At 37.9% G+C, this 19,693-nt stretch overlaps 3 protein-coding genes across 4 annotated transcripts; all 3 read left to right on the top strand.

The window, feature by feature from the left end:
- The first annotated feature begins 714 nt into the window (after nucleotides 1-714).
- Nucleotides 715-8,930, top strand: LOC149017188 (DEAD-box ATP-dependent RNA helicase 38-like). The gene is made up of 8 exons (XM_089151508.1): nucleotides 715-1,297; nucleotides 1,386-1,679; nucleotides 1,816-2,043; nucleotides 2,203-2,268; nucleotides 5,131-5,532; nucleotides 5,623-5,749; nucleotides 8,096-8,181; nucleotides 8,672-8,930. Exons 1-8 carry the CDS (start codon nucleotides 1,049-1,051, stop codon nucleotides 8,732-8,734), a joined length of 1,515 nt encoding a protein of 504 aa, XP_089007634.1. The 5' UTR covers nucleotides 715-1,048; the 3' UTR covers nucleotides 8,735-8,930.
- A 3,072-nt stretch (nucleotides 8,931-12,002) lies between these two features.
- Nucleotides 12,003-16,901, top strand: LOC149017187 (DEAD-box ATP-dependent RNA helicase 38-like). The gene is given in 10 exon segments (XM_089151507.1): nucleotides 12,003-12,183; nucleotides 12,273-12,419; nucleotides 12,510-12,803; nucleotides 12,969-12,981; nucleotides 12,984-13,195; nucleotides 13,355-13,420; nucleotides 14,515-14,916; nucleotides 15,007-15,133; nucleotides 15,859-15,944; nucleotides 16,441-16,901. Coding segments are annotated over 9 exon segments (1,383 nt in total). The 5' UTR covers nucleotides 12,003-12,183; nucleotides 12,273-12,299; the 3' UTR covers nucleotides 16,504-16,901.
- A 1,569-nt stretch (nucleotides 16,902-18,470) lies between these two features.
- Nucleotides 18,471-19,676, top strand: SSN2 (zinc finger SWIM domain protein). Of its 2 annotated transcripts, none has more exons than XM_089151505.1 (6): nucleotides 18,471-18,555; nucleotides 18,777-18,860; nucleotides 19,002-19,023; nucleotides 19,110-19,215; nucleotides 19,357-19,464; nucleotides 19,575-19,676. In XM_089151505.1, exons 2-6 carry the CDS (start codon nucleotides 18,794-18,796, stop codon nucleotides 19,674-19,676), a joined length of 405 nt encoding a protein of 134 aa, XP_089007631.1. In that variant the 5' UTR covers nucleotides 18,471-18,555; nucleotides 18,777-18,793. The 2 variants fall into 2 exon arrangements, with proteins under 2 accessions (XP_089007631.1, XP_089007632.1); XM_089151506.1 differs by having other exon boundaries at nucleotides 19,357-19,468; nucleotides 19,575-19,663.
- Nucleotides 19,677-19,693: the final 17 nt, after the last annotated feature.

Genomic DNA, 19,693 nt, shown 5'->3' with positions numbered 1-19,693 from the left:
AAAAATACAAAAATTAAAGAAATTAAAAAAAATACAACATATTTATTTTTATATAATATTAGGATAAACTTATCAACGAGTTATGCAGTCATGGACTCAGATTTCTAAAATTTTTTTTACAGAAAGCTTATCAGCCAAAACCACCTAATTTTGGGACAGAAGATCAAATGAATTATAGATTCGATAATCTGACAACCATGTCACTTCTTCAAAGAAAAATATTCTAGAGATTTTTTTTTTTTTCTGTTTCTTTAAATCAAATATTTCCGTGTTTAAATTTCTAAAACCAGTTATTTTTTAAATTCCAAAAATCAGAGGGTTTTTTTTTTTTCTCTAATTTTATTTTTGTATCTTCATACCAGTTCAAGGACTTGGCCCATGAGCACATCATGAGACAACTCCCAGAAGTGATTTAGATGATAAAAAATCAATAATTCTAACGAGGAGGCCAAGGTTTTTTTTTTTTTTTAAAAGACATGAAAGTTCGAAGCGGATTATATAAAAGCATCTGGTCGGAAAAAAAACATTAAGAAGGCGTTTGGTTGCGCAATCCTGTGGAATCAGCTTTCATAGGATCATGATTCTAAAATTAAAATCGTGTTTGGTTTGAAAGTAAATCGGAATCCACGTGATTCCATCGTAATACTTTTTTTCTAGGTAAATCGGTGATTCTACGGAAACTACCTGAAGAGGTGGTTTTCAAATACAATCACCCAAATGTGGAGTTGATATAAATATCGGAATCGCATTCGATCGAAACCATCACAGCCCTCGACACGAAGAAGAACCTTGCGCAGGAAGGAACCCTAGTTGTTGATTCTCTGCAACTCGAAATCGCGTTGGTGTTTTCGGCTTCTGCAAAGATGAAGATGAAGGTGTAGTTTTATCGCTTGGTATTTTCGGCTTCTCCAACTTCGTGTTGTTTTCGGAGCAGCCGCTACCTTCTTCTGGTCGGTGAGTCAACTCTAGCGGATTGGTGATTAGATTATTTCTCAAGAAAACGAAAACACAAGTCGGCTCACGGGTCGAACACTCGTTAGCTCTCTCTATGGCCGACGAAAAGAGCGATACGCCGGAAGTCGAAACGGTGACTCCGGCTGCTGAAGTAAAAAACGAAAAGGTTACCCCGCCGGAAGTAAAGCGGTTTTGGGGTGATGAGGTAGACGAGGAGGAAGAAGTTGTCTCCTCTGTTTCCGGAGAGAAAGTTGGGGAATTAAACATTGGCTCTCTGGCTATTGATGATAACAAAAGTGTTAATAACTTCTTAGATGATCCAGAAGATTCCAATATCAGTGCGGTAAGGATCTACTCTCCTGTTCCCTTTGCGATTTTTAGGGTTTTTAGTAGCATCACTAACTGGGTTCTCTAATCGAACTGTTTGATAGGTTACATCTGGTGATACACCATATACGTCGGCATCAACTTTTGAGGACCTGAAGCTGTCGCCTCAATTGCTGCAGGCATTGTATGTGGATATGAACTTCGAAAGACCCAGTAAAATTCAGGCAATCAGCTTGCCAATGATTTTGACCCCACCGCATAAGGATCTTATAGCTCAAGCACACAATGGTTCTGGTAAGACCACTTGCTTTGTGCTTGGGATGTTAAGTCGTGTCGATCCAAATCTGCAAGCACCACAGGCCCTTTGCATCTGTCCTACAAGAGAATTGGCACTGCAGGTTTTGGTTTCTACCTTTGTAAATTTTATCTCTTCGCTGTCTTTACAACCCTAAAAAAAATATTTACAATAATATCGTCCCCTTGTTTTCTAGTATATTCTAGTTTTGTAATCTAATGGCAGACTACATATTGCAGAATCTGGAAGTTCTTCGGAAGATAGGGAAATATAGTGGAATAACTTCTGAATGTGCTGTTCCTATGGAAAGCACCCAGAATATCCCTGTTGCAAAACTGCCTCCTGTCACCGCTCAAGTAATAATTGGTACGCCAGGTACAATAAAGAGATGGATGTCAGGAAAGAAACTAAGCATGAGGAATATTAAAATTCTTGTTTTTGATGAGGCTGATCACATGTTGGCTGAGGTGAGTTTATCATCCAGTTTCAAATGCTTGAAATTTTCAATTTTGATATGTCTGGATATAATGTATGAACTGATTACAATTTCACGATACTGGATAATTTCTATTCCATCAACTGCTATCCTATCACTGTTTATTTAATACTCTATTTATTGATTGTAGGATGGATTTAAGGATGATTCTATGAGGATTATGAAAGATATTGAGAGAAGCAGTGCTCATTGCCAGGTTTGTTGCACTGATATGGAGCTCATTTTCTATAATATCCAGAGTAGGGTTTAAACATTATGGTTCTATATTATGTAACATTAATTTGTAGGGCTTAATCATCAAGTTGAATAGCTTTTTATGCTGATCTTATTTTTGTGTGTAATAGTTTAACGGAATGTCATTATTAACTTAGCCAGGGCATCATCTTGAGTATTTTGAGAGGCATATTGTTGTTATACTCTGTTCATTTAGAAACTAGCTATGCAGAATAGTGGGACTATAATGTTTTGTGGGTTTCCAATTCTTTTTAGTTTCCTCATTTAAAATAGTTGCGTAGTTAGAGAGGTAGTTTGGTTGTAGGAATGTTTTGCCTTTCTTTTTTATACAATGTGCCCCATCATTGGGGACGGATTTGAGATGTTGAATTGAGTTATGGTTTGAGAGCTTATCAAACACAGAATTCTACCAGGGGGAAAAGGGGGGGGACCACATACTGGTTTTTCTTTTCAAATCCCTATTAACTCCGACATCTATGATTTTTGGGATTAAAATCTGCCTAGAGGTTTGGACTTGAAAAATCTATCTCCAGCATCAAACTCATTTGCCAGAATCCAATCCCTACCTATCTTCATTTTCAGCTTCCTCTCTGATTTCGCCTTTCATGGGAAAGCCAAATAGTCTGCCTACTGTTGGTGACTTACTAACGTATGAATTTCTCCCCCCATGTCATTTCTATGCCTCTTTTTAGGAGAAGAGAGAACAGTGGGAGAGAAAAGGGCTGTACAATAGATTGTGTTCTGTCGTACAAATCAACATATATTACAACTCTTACATGGTTAAGTCAAGATCCTAGATGAAACTAACTAAGACTGGGAAAATGACACTTATGAACATAAAAGTAATGTATCATATCTTTCCACACCCTTATACCCTGACCCCTGTGGTTCTGTCCTCTTATGTGTTTTTCGCACACTTATACATCCCATAATCACGATTGTGCCAATGCTGTTGCAATCTTCTGTTTGTTACAGGCTTTGCTGTTAACCCCTTCATTTGAGGGGTTATTTATTTATTTATTATTTTTTAAATAATTTATGGTTCCATAGTGATTCAAAATCAACCATAGATGTAGATTCCTTTGTGTTCAAATTCAGAGTGCATTTACCTAGTGGAAAGCTTGCTGTTCTGAACATCAATGAAAGGGAAAACGACAATTGTCTAATGAATCACGATCTGTGCTGGATGTGTTATCAAAGAAAGACTGAATTGTTTTCTACTCCGAGAATTATGTATGCATTGAATGTTGTTTCTTCTCATTGTGATGATGCTTGTTCTAAAATGCTTGATTCTGTTCAGTGCATCAATAGATTGGGTTGAGAGTGGTTGGCAGGCTGAAAAGGCATTGTTGATTCATGACTGCAATGGAAATTTGTGCACCTCCTGTCATTTTCATATGCGTATACATGCATTCCTGATGGCAGTGATGATGTTAAATCCAAGCCAAAAGAAGCAGGATCATGGATACAATCTGAATTAGAACAGCCAATAATGGCAGCTGAATATGTGAAGAAAATGATGGAATCCAGCGGAAGCTATTCTATTCATGAATTCGTTCTTCCCAATGTTTTTTCTGCCGTGGGTGCAACCGAGGGCTTCATATATTGTATTTTCAAGTCGTAGTCATGGAACCTATAGGTCCATCGCATGTGCTTTTATTCTTGTCATTGAATGAAACCTATGGACAAATTTTTCTCAACACCAACAGAATTGATTCAGATAGACTCACTAGACCGATTCAAACCTAGTTGAGTATCTAGATGAAGATGAACCAGGGCCAGTTTGAGTTTGAGTTTTAGATCTCTGAGGATTTTAGTATTTTTTTCTTGTTGGGGGAAATACTGTTATTGATTGTCTTTTATCTTGTTTTAGCATTTGGCTGAATAGGATATTCAGGACTAAAATCTTTTAGTTTATTTGGACTTCACTCAGTCTGCAAGGGGCTCCAACCTTGCATGCGAATTTGATTAGTTAGGCCTTTTTCTATTTTTTATTTTTTATTTCTAGTTTGATTGGGGGGGGGGGGGTTTGCTTTGTTATAGTTTGGTGATACCAATATGTGAAGAGAGTTCATGGGTGAGAGACTTGATGCTAGAAAGACACAGCTGTATCTTCTTCTGCTTTTCGTTTTATTCTCTTTAATGCTTAATTTCCTCAAATATGAGAACCAACCAAGTATTTACCACTGGGTTGAAGTTTGCGATCATCTTGCGGACTGTCTATATTATGAACTGTTTTTCAGAGTAGATTACTTCTATAGTCAACGGCTTGATGACTGGAAGTTTGATAGTCTGCTGCCCCTTCTGAATGTGCTGGGACAGTGGAGTGAACGGTGGCACAGAAGACTGGAAATATGGTAGCAAATTGGCCCAAGTTTATTAACTGTTCGCGCCGAAGTCCCAGTTGGACTGTTGAAAGAATTATGATCTGATCAGCGATCAGATATCGAACTGCTGGGGTTAAAAACTTGGAGAGAAGTGAATTAAAATATTGTAGAAAATTGAAACTTTTCTCATAGATGGACAGCTGGAAATGCCTATGCCAATACGTAGAAAACTGTATGATCAACTTCTAAGTTCTAATTGAAATTCTGCAAGTTGTCAAGGCCAATTGAGACCATTTCCTAGATATCAATGGTTAGATTTCTTACATCTCCCTTTCATGTTGCCCAACTAGGTGTGCAGTCAAGAAATAACCTTCCTTATATTGTAGTCTGGTGATACTTTTGTCAATTATTTATTGAAGCGATATATCGTTGTGGTATTAATCATCTGCTGTTTATTGAATTTTGATCTTAACTCATTTATTTGCATTCAATGTCAGGTTCTTCTTTTTTCTGCTACTTTCAATGAGGTTGTAAAGAACTTTGTATCAAGAGTGGTTAAAGATGGAAACCAACTTTTTGTAAAGAAAGAAGAATTGTCACTGGAAGCAGTCAAACAGTACAAGGTGAGGTGCCCTGATGAACTTGCCAAAATAGCAGTGATCAAGGACAGACTATTTGAATTAGGAGACAAGTTGGGACAAACCATCATATTTGTTCGCACTAGAAATAGTGCCGCCATGTTGCATAAATCACTGGCTGATTATGGCTGGCAATGCACTACCATTCAAGGTGCTCTTAAGCAAGAAGACAGGGACAAGATAGTGAAGGAGTTTAAGGATGGTTTGACCAAAGTCCTCATATCGACTGATGTTCTTGCCCGGGGCTTTGATCAATCACAGGTGATGTTCTTGTTGCATTCTTTCAAATTGCTAGTTTTTTGTCTGATGGTGTTCGACTTGTTCAGTTTCTGATATGGTTTCTATGAATAGGTTAATTTGGTTGTCAATTATGATCTTCCAGTGAAACACGGTACATGGTCACCTCAATCTGGACCTGAACCTGACTATGAGGTGTACTTGCATAGGATTGGTAGGGCTGGTCGTTTTGGCCGAAAAGGTGAGTTCTCAAATTCTGTTTCAAATTTTCTTTCCCTCGCTAATTCTTGTTGGGGGTAGGTGGGATTCTGCCATGTGAGTGCACATGAGATCTTCTGTTGCTTTCTATCTATCAACCATTGTAGTGTTGGATCTTGTTGTCTTCAAGAAACTACCTAACAGTATGGAAAATAGAAAATAAAAGAAGAAACAAGTGAATAAGAAAAGAGAACAGGGTTTTCACTAGGACAGGAAAAAAGGAAACATGAAAGAGAGTTCACAAGGAAGAAGAAGGTTAAGGGTTTTTTCGGTTTTTCCCTTTGTGACGGGGGAGCGGTGTCACCAGTCGCACAGGTTCTCAAACACAACCAAATCAATTCATCATTTAAATCTGTCTAATATATTGATTACTAGCACAGAAATAACAAATACAAAGCTTGAAAACAAGAAAACAACTATCCTAGGACTTCCTTTGAACCTGATAAAACTCAGATTATAAAAATAAAAACCGTTAAAACTCAAATTGAAATTTCCTACGTGTCTAAGAGCCTACCCAAGAAGGGGGGAAAAAAAGAGGAGAGAGATTAGAATATGTATCCTGAATAAAGTAGATCCTAAATATCCTACAGAACCAGAACAAGGTTGAGACCCGGTTCATTTCGGCATGTGCTCCCAAGTGGGTTTGGCCTGTTCAAAGGACTTTTCCTGGCTAAGCCACAGGCAAAACCTGACAACTCTTAACTTCAATAATGGATTTAAATTTACTTTGAATCAGATGAAGCATATGAATACAATTAAATTCCAATAATTGACCTCCAGTTATCCAGATCAAAGGAACTGAGGCCAAATACAACTCTCACAAAACATAAAAATTTCCCATTGTGATTGGAATCTAAAATGCCAGCCAATGCTAATCCCAATCCATTAAGCATTCAAAATCACATGAGTTGAAAATTTGTAACCCACTTTCCTGTGGTAGTTTCATGAACTTTTGCCTTCTTGAATACCTGGCATCATTCCCCACTCTGCCATAGATTTTCTTTGCAGCAGTCCATATTGAGAATCGGTGTTCAACAAAATAGCCTCTAGATACCAGAGAGGTCTGGTTGCATAGTTCAGCAGATAAGAGATTACCATCATATCGTTCAAGCTTACCATAGCGTCGTTAGAAACCCATCAATCTGTTGTCTAGACCCAAGCGGGTTTCCAGACCAAGATGAACATGGTCCAGCTTATGGCATTAATGTGGTAGAACATTATGAATTTTATTTTGGTAATGATATGTTATTCAGTCAAAGTTGGAAGATCTCAGGCTCAACTTGCTGTTTTAAATAAGGCTAGATTGCCTTCAAGTTCAAGTTCTTGATATATGAGGACTCTATCTTGAGATGGATTGCTCCTGTTTGGTACTTGCATGAACCATTTGTCTTCTGCTATACCTAAGCATCATTACCCACTGCTGCTGTAGGTTTTCTTTGCAGCAGTCATATTAAGAAGCCCTCCTGTTTGGTAGAACCATTTGCCTTCCTGTATGCCTAAGCATCATTCCCCACTCTGCTGTAGGTTTTCTTTGTGGCGGTCATATTAAGCTGTCAAACAATAAATAGCCACTATAGAAGTCTGGTTGCAACATACAGCAGAGAAGGCTTAACCGTAACATCATTAGAAATCCATCAAGCTTGAAAAGATCAGGTGTCAGTTATGGCAAGCTACTAAGAAGATGTCCTGTCAGGATATGATGACCAGCAACTGTTAATTAAACATTCCCTGGAACACATCAGATTGAAAAGATGAATAATGCTCAACTGTTACTCCCCCCCCCCCCCCCCAACCGGTGGCGGGGCTTTCTCTACTCCTTGTGTGATTTTTTTCTCCTCCACTGCAACTGTCAGGTGGCTTTGAGATTCCCATTCTTCCCAAACCTGCCCTCCTCTGGTATCTGAATTACATGAAAAATGTGAAACCATGATCCTTACCATTCTATAGGTTTTTCAAACTCCTCCCCCCCAACCCCTCCCTCTCATTAGCTGATTGATTATTATATGCTAAATTTTTTGATTTTGGCATGAGTCTTTTACCTGTGTTCAAGAAATGATAATGTTCAAAACTTCAAATGAGACGGGTTGTTCTTGGTGGTGCTCTTGTATAACGACCTTATATTTTATTTTAGTTGCCTCTAACTGGAACCTTGCTTCGTGCTAGTGTTTTGTGTGATTGTTTCCCCGACAAAATCCCTCCCTTGCACCAGCTTCCAGACCACCCTCCCCAAACAGAAACAGAAGGAAAAAAGAGCATTGTAGTTGGTTGTCAATGGTTATCAATCTCTGTTGTGTTTTCTAACCTAGAAACATTGGGTTTGATTCTGCAGGAGCTGTTTTCAACTTGCTTTGTGGTGACAGGGACGTCATAATCATGGAAAAAATTGAGAACCATTTCAAGCATAAAATAGAAGAGGTAAATTTTGATTGTACCCTTGTAGCAGAGCTGAGACCATCTCATCTTCCTTTCTTCTACAAATTTCTAACCTTTGCAATTAATATACTCGCTAGTCCCTTTTCTTCTTGTTCTTCAAGACGAATTCAATTCATTGTGGTACTTTTTCTGTCATTTGTGATATAACCATATAGGTTGACCCGTTTTCCCACAAGCTCTGTGCGTGTGTTTGTTTTCTCGGTTGAGTGGGTTGAGTTATTGTCCTTGTTGGGTCCCCTATTTTCTCTTCCGGTTCAAGAGTCTATGAGAGCTCTGAAAAATATCTACATATATGATATTGTTAAAGTCTTATTATCACAATTTTGTTTCTTCGGTGTATTTTTTTGTTGTTGGTAATCTTCTTCCTAGTTCTTTGGTCCACTGAAGTTTTGATATGTTTCTCATTGTAAGCCTTGAAAGTACTTTTTTTTTGGTGAAGATGACTTGAGAAGTGCTTCTTGGTGCACTGCAGGTTCCTTCCTGGGGAAGTGATGGCGATTTCGAGGCTGCTTTGAAAGCAGCTGGGTTGCTGTAGCTGATGCTGATGAATTTGTTAGCAGTACCTTTGTGGGGCTGGCTTGCTGAAGAATTTGTGTTGATTGATGAGATTGTGAAGATAATTTTATCTGCAAAATGCAATCAAGCAGTGGTGTCTGTCGTCTTTGTAGTACTCTAGATGGTTTACGACGTTCGTTCCTGTTTTGTTGTTCACCAGAAAAATAGAAAAATAGTTCCGGTTTTGTTGTGGTGTAAAATGCTCGTCGCAAAGTAGGGTGTGAAAAAAGAAAGAAAGAAAGAGAGGTATTTTGTTGCATTATTATTATTTTTTAAGTATGTAACAATCAACGTCTGTTGTTATTAAGTTATCAAGTTGCATTCAGCTGCCACTAGAAGCATTTGGACAACCCTCGCACTTTGTGTCCTCACTATGACTTGTTGACAAGATAAAATAAAAATAAATTTGATCGTCCAATTGGCTAAAATAGAATTATCACCATTAATTATTATTTACCAAAAAAAATATCTTGCTTAAACATTTTCGAGAACTGAATCAATATTTTCTCTTGATGCGAATACAAAATCTGGACTTTGTATTCGTTCTTATTAGGAAATGATCTGAATAAGTTGGAAAAGAAACAATCACCTGTGGTGGTCAAGTGGTCTCAAATTCACTCTTAGTTTGGTAATCAGAGACTTGGAGTGTGGATTATCTCCCTGAGCGAGAAGCACTCTTTATTCCTTTAACGGCTTTACAAATATAAATTATGTGGGGTCTACAAAGTAAAAAATAATAAAATATTTTTTGTAAAAAAAATCCATCACCCTAATCCAGTGGGTTCCCTGTATTTTTGGTCGATGATTGTCGGGAGCACCACGGAGATGATCCGGACTCGTGATTTCCACATCTTTGGTTCAAATCCTTCTATTTTATTTTGGTTATTGTATTGGTCAATTGTGTGCTATGGGGCCACTACCAATTTCTATGGGCATATTTGGGTTACACTTGTGTGTAGGGTTCGAATCTTTCTTAGATATTGTGTGTTCTTTGATTTTTGGGCATGGGGTTATTATCAATTTCAGGTTATTCGCCGATCTGTATCGGCCAAACAGTAAAAGGTACCAATATCGATCAGTAAACCCTGGTCTACAAGGTTTATTGTTTATATTAAGAGGTGGGCGGGGATATTACATATATCACACAAAACATTGAGCTTGTGAATTCATGATCTCTTCATTAAGAGGTGTCATTCATTATTAATTGAGTAACTCTTTGTTAGTAACTTTGATGGTAACCTCTCTTCTTCTTCTTCTTCTTTATTATTTATTATTTATTATTTTAATTTTAAAACCAAAAGCATATTGGATTTAACCATCCACTTCAAGTTTTAGCAACTGATAGGGTTGCAATTGAATTGGATCGGATTAGATAGTGGCAAGATCATACATACCGACATACGCCCAATTATATTCAAACAAATTCAGATAATATCTCGTTCGTTTTCAAAGAGATACGAAATACGATACCATGGTAATCTCTTACAGTCTTATCTGTTGAACTTTGCAACCAGACCTCTCTGGTCTCTAGAGGCTATTTTGTTGGACACTGCTTTTCAATATGGACTGCTGCAAATAAAATCTATGGCAGAGTGGGGAATGATGCCCGGGGGTATTCAAGAAGGCAAAAAGTTCATGCAACCACCCAACAGGAGTAATCCATGCCATCTCAAAATATTATGAATTTGTTTTATTTTGGTGATGATATCTCCGAAGACCTTACCACCTATACTGTCATAACAAGACTGCTATTAGTATTGCTCATAATCCAGCTCAGACGAATAGAAATCCTATAAAAAAATGAGCCAAGATAGGAATATCATAGAAAATATTTTGAACTTCAGTTGTGTTTTCTGCTCCAGTGTTGCAGATGATCAACGTACTATTGAGTTGATGCATTTGAATTTTTAGAGAAGTTACATGAGACGGGTGTTGCTTTAGTCCTGCGCATTAAATGTACAGTACCGTCAAGCCAAACAAATCGAGTCGTTGGATCAAAATCTCGACCGAAATTTCGGACGAGTTGAACACTGACAGATGAAAAACTAACAACTTGAAAGAATGCAACAAGAACATCACCTGTGATTGATCAAAGCCCCGGGCAAGAACATCAGTCGATATGAGGACTTTGGTCAAAGTGTCAAACCATTCTTAAACTGCTTGACTATCTTGTCCCTGTCTTCTTGCTTAAGAGCACCTTGAATAGTAGTGCATTGCCAGCCATAATTATTCAAAGATTCTGTCCTTGATCACTGATATCTTGGCAAGTTCATCTGGACACCTCACCTTATACTGTTGCACTGCCTCCATTGACATTTCTTCTGTCTTTACAAAATGTTGGTTTCCATCTTGAACCACTCTTGATATAAAGTTCTTTACAACCTCATTGAAAAGAGCAGAAAAAGGAAGAACCTCACATGGAATGCAAATGAATTGAGTCATTCATATCCATGACCTCCTCTAGAGAGGTTGGGCCTTTAACTGCTTTACTAACCCATTATTAACCCACAATGATACATTGATTCAATTGGCCTAGACAATTTGCAAAATTTGATTGGATCTTAGAAGTCGATTATACAGTTATGTATTGACATAGGCGTTTTCAGCCGTCCATCCATGAGGAATGTTTCAATTTTCTACTATATTTTGATTCAGTCTTCTTCTACAAGTTTATTTTCTACTATATTTAATTCATTCCTCTACAAGTTTTTTAACTTGAGCAGCACTGTATCATAATTCTTTTCAAGAGTCCAACTGGGACTTCAGAGTTGAACATTTAATAAACTCTGGCAATTTGCAATCTTAATTAGAGAGGAAGTTGGAGATAGTCGAGTCCGGATCTTCACCACGTCAGGATAGCACAGAGTGCTCCTCGATGGCTTCTCGACCACACAACCATGTGGGGCCCACATGTGAAAACACTTTTTGAAAAAAATAAAAAAATTTTTAATTTTCACCTGCGGGCCCACATGATTGTGTGGTCGAGAAATCGTCGGGGAGCACTCTGTGCTACTCCGGACGGGGTGAAGATCCGGATTGGAGACAGTCAATAATAATAGTTTTTTCTTTTTATTTTTTGGTAATCCCTTAAATAATAATAGTTGCCTAGTTAGTTAGGGAGGAACTTTGATTGATTGTAGGATGTTTGGAGACAGTCCTGTCCGCCCTATTAAATACCCACACCCTTATTTAATGATATTAGGTTTTTAACTTACTCGGGCGGACGGGACTCACAGGCTTAACGAACACTCGAACACTCGTCGGTAGCTTCTCCATGGCGGACTACAAGGAGTGACAACACGATAACTCGCTTATAGCTATAGGCTCGTTCATCAATTCACGAACGAACGAACTACGTGAGAGAAGAAAGGAGCATCACGATAAGCGAAAACAAACGAAAAACCCTAACAGGGTCCTCCGTAGCGTCAGGTTCCGTTCGTTCCTTCCTTCTTTGATCTCCCCTCGAAACAACGTTCATTCATGAAATAACGCTTGTCTCGTTTTCCCTCCCTGTGTAGGCAGCTCGTTATATAGAAGTACTATTGATGACGGAAATCGACGAAAAAATTGCCACAGAAGTTGATGAATTAAACATCGGCTCTCTGGCTATTGATGAGAGCAAAAGTGCTCATAATTTTTTGGACGACGATTCTAACGTTATAGCTGTAAGGGATCTACTCTCCTGTTCCCTTTGCGATTTTTAGGGTTTTTTAGTAGCATCACTATCTGGGTTCTCTAATCGAACTGTTTGACAGGTTACATCACCAGATACGCCATATACGTCGGCATCAACTTTTGAGGACTTGAAGCTGTCGCCTCAATTGCTGCAGGCTTTATACGCTGATATGAACTTCGAAAGACCCAGCAAGATTCAGGCAATCAGCTTGCCAATGATTTTGACCCCACCCTACAAGGATCTAATAGCTCAAGCACACAATGGTTCTGGTAAGACTACTTGCTTTGTGCTTGGGATGTTAAGTCGTCTCGATCCAAATCTGACAGCGCCGCAAGCCCTTTGCATTTGTCCTACAAGAGAACTGGCACTCCAGGTTTTGGTTTCTACCTTTGTAAATTTTATCTCTTCGCTGTTCTTACAACTTTAAAAAAAAAATATTTACAATTATAGCGTCCCCCTGTTTTCTAGTATATTCTTGTTTTGTAATCCAATGAGTCTATTCTAGTCTTGTAATCTAATGGTAGCCTACATATTGCAGAACCTGGAAGTTCTTCGAAGATAGGGAAATATACTGGAATAACTTCTGAATGTGCTGTTCCAATGGAAAGCACCCAGAATATCCCCATTGCAAAACTGCCACCTGTCACCTCTCAAGTGATAATTGGTACGCCAGGTACAATAAAGAGATGGATGTCGGGAAAGAAACTAAGCATGAGGAATATTAAAATGCTTGTTTTTGATGAGGCTGATCACATGTTGGCTGAGGTAAGTTTATCATCCAGTGTCAAATGCTTGAAAATTTCAATGTTTATATGCTTGTATATGATGTATGAACTGATTACAATTTCACGATACTAGAGAACTTCTATTCCATCAACTGCTATCCTGTCACTGTTTATTTAATACTCTATTTATTGATTGTAGGATGGGTTTAAGGATGATTCTATGAGGATTATGAAGGATATTGAGAGAAGCAGTGCTCATTGCCAGGTTTGTTGCACTGATATGGAGCTCTTTTTCTATAATATTCAGAGTAGGGTTTAAACATTATGGTTCTATATTATGTAACATTAATTGGTAGGGCTTAATCATCAAGTTGAATAGCTTTTTATGCTGCTCTTATTTTTATATGTCATAGTTTAACGGAATGTCATTATTAACTTAGCCAGGGCATCATCTTGAGTATTTGAGAGGCAAATTGTTGTTATACTCTGTTCATTTAGAAACTAGCTCTGCAGAATAGTGGGACTATAATGTTTTGTGGGTTTCCAATTCTTTTTAGTTTCTTCATTTAAAATAGTTGCGTAGTTAGAGAGGTAGTTTGGTTGTAGGAATGTTTTGCCTTTCTTTTTTATACAATGTGCCCCATCACTGGGGACAGATTTGAGATGATGAATTGAGTTATGGTTTGAGAGCTTATCAAACGCAGAATTCTATCAGGGAAAAAAAAAAAGAATTGGATATAGTTTGATTGATTGAAGTCCCAGTTGGACTGTTGAAAAGAATTATGATCTGATCAGGGATCAGATATCGAGCTGCTGGGGTTAAAAAAAACTTGGAGAGAAGTGAATTAAAATATAGTAGAAAATTGAAACTTTTCTGATAGATGGACAGCTGGAAATGCCTATGCCAGTATGTAGAAAGCTGTATGATCAACTTCTAAGTTCTAATTGAAATTTTGCAAGTTGTCAAGGCCAATTGAGACCATTTCCTAGATATCAATTGTTAGATTTCTTAAATCTCCCTTTCATGTTGCACAACTAGGTGTGCAGTCAAGAAATAACCTTCCTTATTTTGTAGTCTGGTGATACTTTTGTCTATTATTTATTGAAGCGATATATCGTTGAAATTTTGCAAGTTGTCAAGGCCAATTGAGACCATTTCCTAGATATCAATTGTTAGATTTCTTAAATCTCCCTTTCATGTTGCACAACTAGGTGTGCAGTCAAGAAATAACCTTCCTTATTTTGTAGTCTGGTGATACTTTTGTCTATTATTTATTGAAGCGATATATCGTTGTGGTATTAATCATATTCTGTTTATTGAATTCTGATCTTAACTCATTCATTTGCATTCCATGTCAGGTTCTTCTTTTTTCTGCTACTTTCAATGAGGTTGTAAAAAACTTTGTATCAGTTGTGGTTAAAGATGGAAACCAACTTTTTGTAAAGAAAGAAGAATTGTCACTGGAGGCTGTGAAACAGTTCAAGGTGAGGTGTCCAGATGAAGATGCCAAGATATTGGTAATCAAGGACAGACTCTTTGAATTAGGAGACAAGTTGGGACAAACCATTATATTTGTTCGTACTAGAAATAGTGCAGCCATGTTGCATAAGTCACTGGCTGATTATGGCTGGCAATGCACTACCATTCAAGGTGCTCTCAAGCAAGAAGACAGGGACAAGATAGTGAAGGAGTTTAAGGATGGTTTGACCAAAGTCCTCATATCGACTGATGTTCTTGCCCGGGGCTTTGATCAATCACAGGTGATGTTCTTGTTGCATTCTTTCAAATTGCTAGTTTTTTGTCTGTTGGTGTTCAACTTGTTCAGCTTCTGATATGGTTTCTATGAATAGGTTAATTTGGTTGTCAATTATGATCTTCCAGTGAAACACGGTACATGGTCACCTCAATCTGGACCCGAACCTGACTATGAGGTGTACTTGCATAGGATTGGTAGGGCTGGTCGTTTTGGCCGAAAAGGTGAGTTCTCAAATTCTGTTTCAAATTTTCTTTCCCTCACTAATTCTTGTTGGGGGTAGGTGGGATTCTTCCATGTGAGTGCACATGAGATCTTCTGTTGCTTTCTATCTATCAACTATTGTAGCATCGATCAAGTGTCAGTTATGGTAAGGTACTGAGAAGATGTCCTGTCAGATCATGACCAGCAACTGTTAATTAAACATTCCCAGGAACACATCAGATTGAAAAGATGAATGATGCTCAACTTTTAAACATTCCCTGGAACGACATCAGATTGAAAAGATGAATGATGCTCAACTTTTAAACATTCCCTGGAACAACATCAGATTGAAAAGATGAATGATGCTCAACTATTTCTCCCCCACCCCCCCCAAAAAAAAAGATTAGCTGATGGATTATTATATGCTAATTTTTTTTTTTTGATTTGGCATGAGTCTTGCACCTGTGTTCAAGAAATGGATAATGTTCAAAACTTCAAATGAGACGCGTTGTTCTTGGTGGGGCTCTTATATAAACCACCTTACATTTGTTTTAGTTGCCTCTAGCTGTAGCCTTGCTTTGTGCTAGTGTTTTTATGTGATTGTTTCCCCCAAGCACCAGCTTCCACACCACCCTCCCCCCCCCCAAAAAAAAAGAAGGAAAAAGGAGCATTTTAGTTGGTTGTCAATGGTTATCAATCTCTGTTGTGTTGTCTTAACCTAGAAACATTGGGTTTGATTCTGCAGGAGCTGTGTTCAACTTGCTTTGTGGTGACAGGGACGTGACAATCATGGAAAAAATTGAGAACCATTTCAAGCATAAAATAGAAGAGGTAAATTTTGGTTGTACACTTGTAGCAGAGCTGAGACCATCTCATCTTCCTTTCTTCTACAATTTTCTAACCGTCGCAATTACGCTAGTCCCTTTTCTTCTTGTTCTTGAGGACAAATTCAATTCATTGTGGTACTTTTTCTGTCATATAAGATATAGCCATATAGGTCGACCCATTTTCCCACAAGCTCTTTCTTCTGTGTGTGTGTGTGTTCTCGGTTGAGTGGGTTGAGTTATTGTCCTTGTTAGCGTCCCTTATTTTCTCTTCCGGTTCAAGATTCTATCAGAGCTCTGAGCTCTGAAAAATATCTACATATATGATATTGTTAAAGCCTTATTATCGCAATTTTGTTTCTTCGGTGTATTTTTTTGTTGTTGGTAATCTTCTTCCTAGTTCTTTGGTCCACTGAAGTTGTGATATGTTTCTCATTGTAAGCCTTGAAAGTACTTTTTGTTGGGTGAAGATGACTAGAGAAGTGCGTCTTGGTTCAATGCAGGTCCCTTCCTGGGAGAGTGATGATGATTTCGGGGCTGCTTTGAAAGCAGCTGGGTTGCTATAGTTGATGCTGATGAACTTGTTGCAATACCTTTGGGGACTGGCTTGCTGAAGAATGTGTTGATTGATGAGATTGTGAAGATAATTTTTTCTGCAAAATGCAATCGAGCAGTGGTTTTTGTTAGTACTCTCGATGGTTCACGACGTCAGTTCCTGTTTTGTTGATAACCATAAAAAAAAAAAAGAAAAAAGAAAAATAGTTCCAGTTTTGTTGAATGCGTTTTATACTTAACATGCACGTTGTAAAGTAGGGTGTAAAAAATGTAAATAAGAGAGGTATTTTGTTGCATCACTATTGTAAATTTTTTAAGTATATGACAATCAGCCTCTGTTATTAAGTTTTCAAGTTACATTCGCATTTGGACAACCCTTGCACTTTGTCTCCTCTCTTAAAAACCTGTGTAATGTGAGGATAAAGATAAAGGGAGAGTTCCACTTCCACCAACAGTTTTGCATTGAAAGTCATTATGACTAGTTGAGAAGATAAAATAAAAATTAAGTGGTAGTCCAATGGGCTAAAATAGAATTAAAACATTAATTATTATTTACTAAAAAAAATGTCTTGCTTTAACATTTTCGAGAATGAAATCAATATTTTCTCTTGATGCGAATAGAAAATCTGGACTCTGTATTCCTTCTTGTTAAGAAATGATCTGAATAAGTTGGGAAGAAACAATCATCCGGGTGGTGGTGTAGTGCTCTTAAAGTTCACTCTTATGCAGTTTGGTAACCTAAGATTGGTAATTCCAACATTTTTGGTTCGGATTCTTCAATTTTTTTTTTTAGAATTGAGCAATTGTGGGCTCGTTGACTTAGGTATCGGACCATTGTCGATTTTTGTGGACTATATTAGGCCTTCGTTAGGGTTATATCTATGTCTAGGGTTTGAATCCTTCTGCTCTTTTGTTTCTACTAATTTTTGTGGATCATACTAGGCCGTCGATGGAATTACAATGATAGGGCAATGCTTGATTCAAACGAAGCTACGCTCATGGCTGATTGGTATCAATGGGAAATCTGGAGGACACAGGTTGTTCACCTATCTGTATCGACCGAATGGTAAGAGATACCAGTATCGGCCACTAAACCCTTGTCTACACCATGGTGCAACATTTTGGCGGATTTCAACCATTTAGGTGGTGGGCGGAATTGAGATGGTCCAAAATTCACCGAAATTTCAGCAAATTTCGGCTAAATAACTGATATATTGCCAAATTTCAAGATATATCGTAAAATTTTTGATATTTTGGAAATTTCTTGCAATTTCTCTTGCGATTCTATAGCAGAATCTTTGAAGTCAATGGACAATCTTACCAATTATGTCCCAATGATTCAAGCCTCAAAAAGCAATGTGCCAAATGTGGTTAGGGAGAAGAATTTACATAAAATAATTCAAATTAATAAGATATTTTGGAGCAAAATCTTAAAAAAAATCAATGAGCAATCTTATCAATATATCCTAGTGATTTAGGTCTCAAGAGCAATGTGTCAAATGTGATTAGGAAAGAGTATACACAAAAGAATTTAAAATATAAAGGGATTTTGCAATGGAATCTTCACGGTCAAACGATAATCTTTCTAATATATCCCAATGATTTAGGCCTCATGAGGTAACATATTAAACGTTGTTAAGTAGGAGAGTTTGCATGGAAAAATTTATAGGAAATAATTCAAATTTACTAAGTATTGACATCAAATTAGGGTTCATACAAAAAAAAAAAAACATCAAACTAGGGTAGATACTTTACCAATAAAAAAAGAACTAGGGTTGTTGACACCAAATTTGGCCGAAATGACCAAAAATACCATCAGAAATGGGGTCGGAATCTACCGATATTTAAGCAAATCTAGCCGAAATATCGGTGAGATTTCGCTAGTTCACCCGGTTCGCCGGGTAACGAACCGGCAAACTGGACCGATATTTCGTTCCTTGGTCTACACCCGAGGATTTAGAGTTGGCGCTACAAAACCGCGAAAGCCAACGTGTCTAACATTTTTTTCTTCCAAGTTCCAACGAAGCTCAGATTCTCAGACCAGTCGGAATGACTATTTGGGAGTAAGTTCTCATCTTCTTTCGTTGATAGTTGATACAATAGTTGTAAACACTAGTTTCGATGGAATAGCTGTAAGCCTGTAAATACTGATTTCGGGGTTTAGCCCTTGGTTGGAACTTGGAAGTTGGAACGCAATTGAGTCGATCTATTTATCGAGAGTTCGGTGATACTCTTTCTCTAGTAACTTCGATTTGAATCCTGAATATCAATTTCAATTTTGTAGGAAGAGACCAAGTGCGAATGGCTGCGACCGCATGTAATTTGGTTGCAGAAGCAGTGTGGAAGAATATTGAATTGACGCGTTCAGGTTCACCGTTTCGTTTCATTTTCCTGCTCGCCCATCTCCGTTTTCCTTTTCCAAATGTTGATCCCTTTATTTCATATTCCTAACTATATTCGGGCTGTAAAATTGTATCCGGTAACAAAATGTTGAACTGAAACGGAACAGTGACGGACGATCAGCTCGCTGTGTTAGTAATACTTCTCTACCACTTATTGTTTCCAAAATTTTCAGTTCATGTAAAGTTTTCGACACTTAATTTCAACGTTGGTGTAGGTTGCATTTCCTGTTCGGGAAGAACTTTGAACGAGCAACCCGGATAGTAGATCAGAGAGGCGTCAAGAGGATCTCTGGTGAACCCAGTGGCCGTTCCGTTTTCCAGGTTTCTAATATTATATTAAACCCTTCGTTTCAAATCCTTATACTTGGTTTTTTAGTTTGAAACATCCTCACGCTTTAAAGGTGGGCATTATGAGTTTTTTTTCTCTTCCTTTCTGGGTTTCTGTTTATTTGACCTTATTAGGTGGTAGGAGAATCTCGGAGGAAGGAGGAGTACTTCTGCTTCCCAGAACATCACTGTGCTTGCTATTCGTTTTTCTACGAAGTTGTCAACAAGGGGGAACAGCTTTGTGTAGGCTTATTTTCTCCTATACATGCATATAGTGATTTTGTGCTTTCTATTATCCTTTTTGTGTGTCTGTTCTATCCTGGTGAAATGGTTCTTGGTTGCTATTTTTCCAGTGCAAGCATCAGTTAGCTGCACGGCTTGCTGTATCAGTAGGCGCATGTGTGGAAGTTAGGGTGTCCGATGAACAGCTAGCCATACTGCTTTCCAAACTTTGATCTCTTTGGACAGAGGG

The sequence above is a fragment of the Hakea prostrata genome, chromosome 4, assembly GCF_041222555.1.
Source record: "Hakea prostrata isolate BN-2017 chromosome 4, UWA_Hpros_2, whole genome shotgun sequence".
NCBI classification, from domain to species: domain Eukaryota; kingdom Viridiplantae; phylum Streptophyta; class Magnoliopsida; order Proteales; family Proteaceae; genus Hakea; species Hakea prostrata.
The sequence above is the reverse complement of the archived record's forward strand: the minus strand, read 5'-3'. Positions and strand labels throughout refer to the sequence as shown.

What these genes read in the sequence shown, in the direction of transcription:
- LOC149017188 (XM_089151508.1), top strand. Translation starts at nt 1,049, where the DNA reads ATGGCCGACGAAAAGAGCGATACGCCGGAAGTCGAAACGGTGACTCCG. An exon ending in CAAGAGAATTGGCACTGCAG is followed by an intron (nt 1,680 to 1,815) that starts GTTTTGGTTTCT and finishes TACATATTGCAG; the next exon opens with AATCTGGAAGTTCTTCGGAA. An exon ending in CTGATCACATGTTGGCTGAG is followed by an intron (nt 2,044 to 2,202) that starts GTGAGTTTATCA and finishes TATTGATTGTAG; the next exon opens with GATGGATTTAAGGATGATTC.
- SSN2 (XM_089151505.1), top strand. Translation starts at nt 18,794, where the DNA reads ATGGCTGCGACCGCATGTAATTTGGTTGCAGAAGCAGTGTGGAAGAAT. An exon ending in TATTGAATTGACGCGTTCAG is followed by an intron (nt 18,861 to 19,001) that starts GTTCACCGTTTC and finishes GAAACGGAACAG; the next exon opens with TGACGGACGATCAGCTCGCT. An exon ending in GTGGCCGTTCCGTTTTCCAG is followed by an intron (nt 19,216 to 19,356) that starts GTTTCTAATATT and finishes TGACCTTATTAG; the next exon opens with GTGGTAGGAGAATCTCGGAG.